This window comes from Manacus vitellinus, unplaced genomic scaffold (genome assembly GCF_001715985.3).
Source record: "Manacus vitellinus isolate BGI_N305 unplaced genomic scaffold, ASM171598v3 scaffold_32_pilon, whole genome shotgun sequence".
Taxonomy (NCBI): domain Eukaryota; kingdom Metazoa; phylum Chordata; class Aves; order Passeriformes; family Pipridae; genus Manacus; species Manacus vitellinus.
The window spans coordinates 2,983,968-2,985,322 of record NW_021940460.1 but is presented as its reverse complement, the minus strand read 5'-3'; the positions used below and the strand labels follow the sequence as shown (position 1 = coordinate 2,985,322).

Below are 1,355 nucleotides of genomic sequence, written 5' to 3'. Positions count from 1 at the left end.
TGAAGGAGAGCTGTCACTTTGCCCTCCAGAACATGAAAAATGAGGAAAAAATACAGGGAAAAGCTGAGGAGCATGGGGAGGGTTAACGCTGCGGGTGGAGTGAAGAGCACAGCTGCTGGGTTCGGGTGCCAGGGCTGGCACTGCCTGGCACTGGGTCACTGTCCCCCCCCAGGCAGAGGGGACCCAGCCAACCTGCCCTGCTGGGGTGAGCTCAGCCCATGTTCCTTCTTTTCAGGTCAAACTCCAGATATCCCTGGAGAATCTTTTGAAGGAAGCGGAGGAGGTGAAGAAGCGTGAGTCAGCAGAGAGGATGAAAACCCAGGAGTGCAAGGCAGGTGTCTGGCTTAATTCTTAAAGAATGAGCTTCAGAGACATCAGCAGTTAAAAAAAAAACATCCTGAAGGGTCTTGTCTGGGGACATGGATTCGTCATAATCTCCAGGATGGGGCATGTCCCCCTGTCCTGCTGTCACATGTAGAAGCTGTGCTGGAAACCAGGCTCAGAACCCTGTGTGGCTTTGTAAAAAGGTTTGGAAGGAGCAGCGCTCCAGTTTCCCTGGAATCACGAGGGCTTTGTGATGGTTGAACAAATAGACACAGGGTGTTTTTTATTGCCTTTTGTTTTACAACATGTGCTTGAGTTCCAAGCCAGGTGTGAGCCGTGTGGTGAGCTCTGCTCCACGGCAACAGGAACCAGAAGTGTTTTCATTGAGAAAAGAAAAAAAAGCTCAATTACTGCACCTCTGCCCGGCTCCAGATGGTTCTGGGGAGAGCAGACGCCAGCAAACAGCTGCATTTCATGTCCCTCAGGGTGAAAGCTGGAAAGTGAAAGTAACTGCAGAAAAGGAAATGAAACTGCCGGCCCGGAGTTATCCAGCCCTGAATCTGAGCTGAGGATTAATCAGCTCTGGCAGGGAAAACAGGATTCTCCACACTGCCCTGGTTGATTACTCAATTCCCTTGTCTGGGCAGCCCAGCCAGGGGTGGTGGGATTTTGGGGTGCCCCTGTGAGCCCACTGTCCCTGTTGGAGCTGGGGATGGAGATTGTGAGGGCTGTGTCACTGTCCCCCCACTGTGGGATCCTGAGTCAGGGCTCAGCAGCAGCTCAGCTGCCTCCAGCTCCCTCTGGTCGTGCCTTTATAGTAAAAGGAGAAAAAAGTCCCTTGTTGGTGCTGGGGGAAGTGGCTGTGGCTGTCCTGGCTTATCAAGCCTCCAGGACTCAGGGCCAAGGAATCATGTGCTTGGATGGAAAAGTAAGTGGAATTTAGTTTCCTTTATCTTCTGCATTCTGAGGTTTCCTCACTCAAGCTACTGTGGGGTGTTTTCCTGCTCCTCCAGTGTTCCAGGAAAGTGCCA

General features: G+C 52.1%; 1 protein-coding gene across 1 annotated transcript in view; it reads left to right on the top strand.

The window, feature by feature from the left end:
- The first annotated feature begins 232 nt into the window (after positions 1–232).
- The window catches only part of LOC103759499 (E3 ubiquitin-protein ligase TRIM39), a 4,898-nt gene continuing 3,775 nt past the window's right edge, over positions 233–1,355 (top strand). The window contains exon 1 of the mRNA XM_029961343.1: positions 233–331. Coding sequence (XP_029817203.1) covers positions 311–331 — 21 coding nt within the window. The 5' untranslated portion in view covers positions 233–310. The remainder of the gene's footprint in view (positions 332–1,355) is intronic.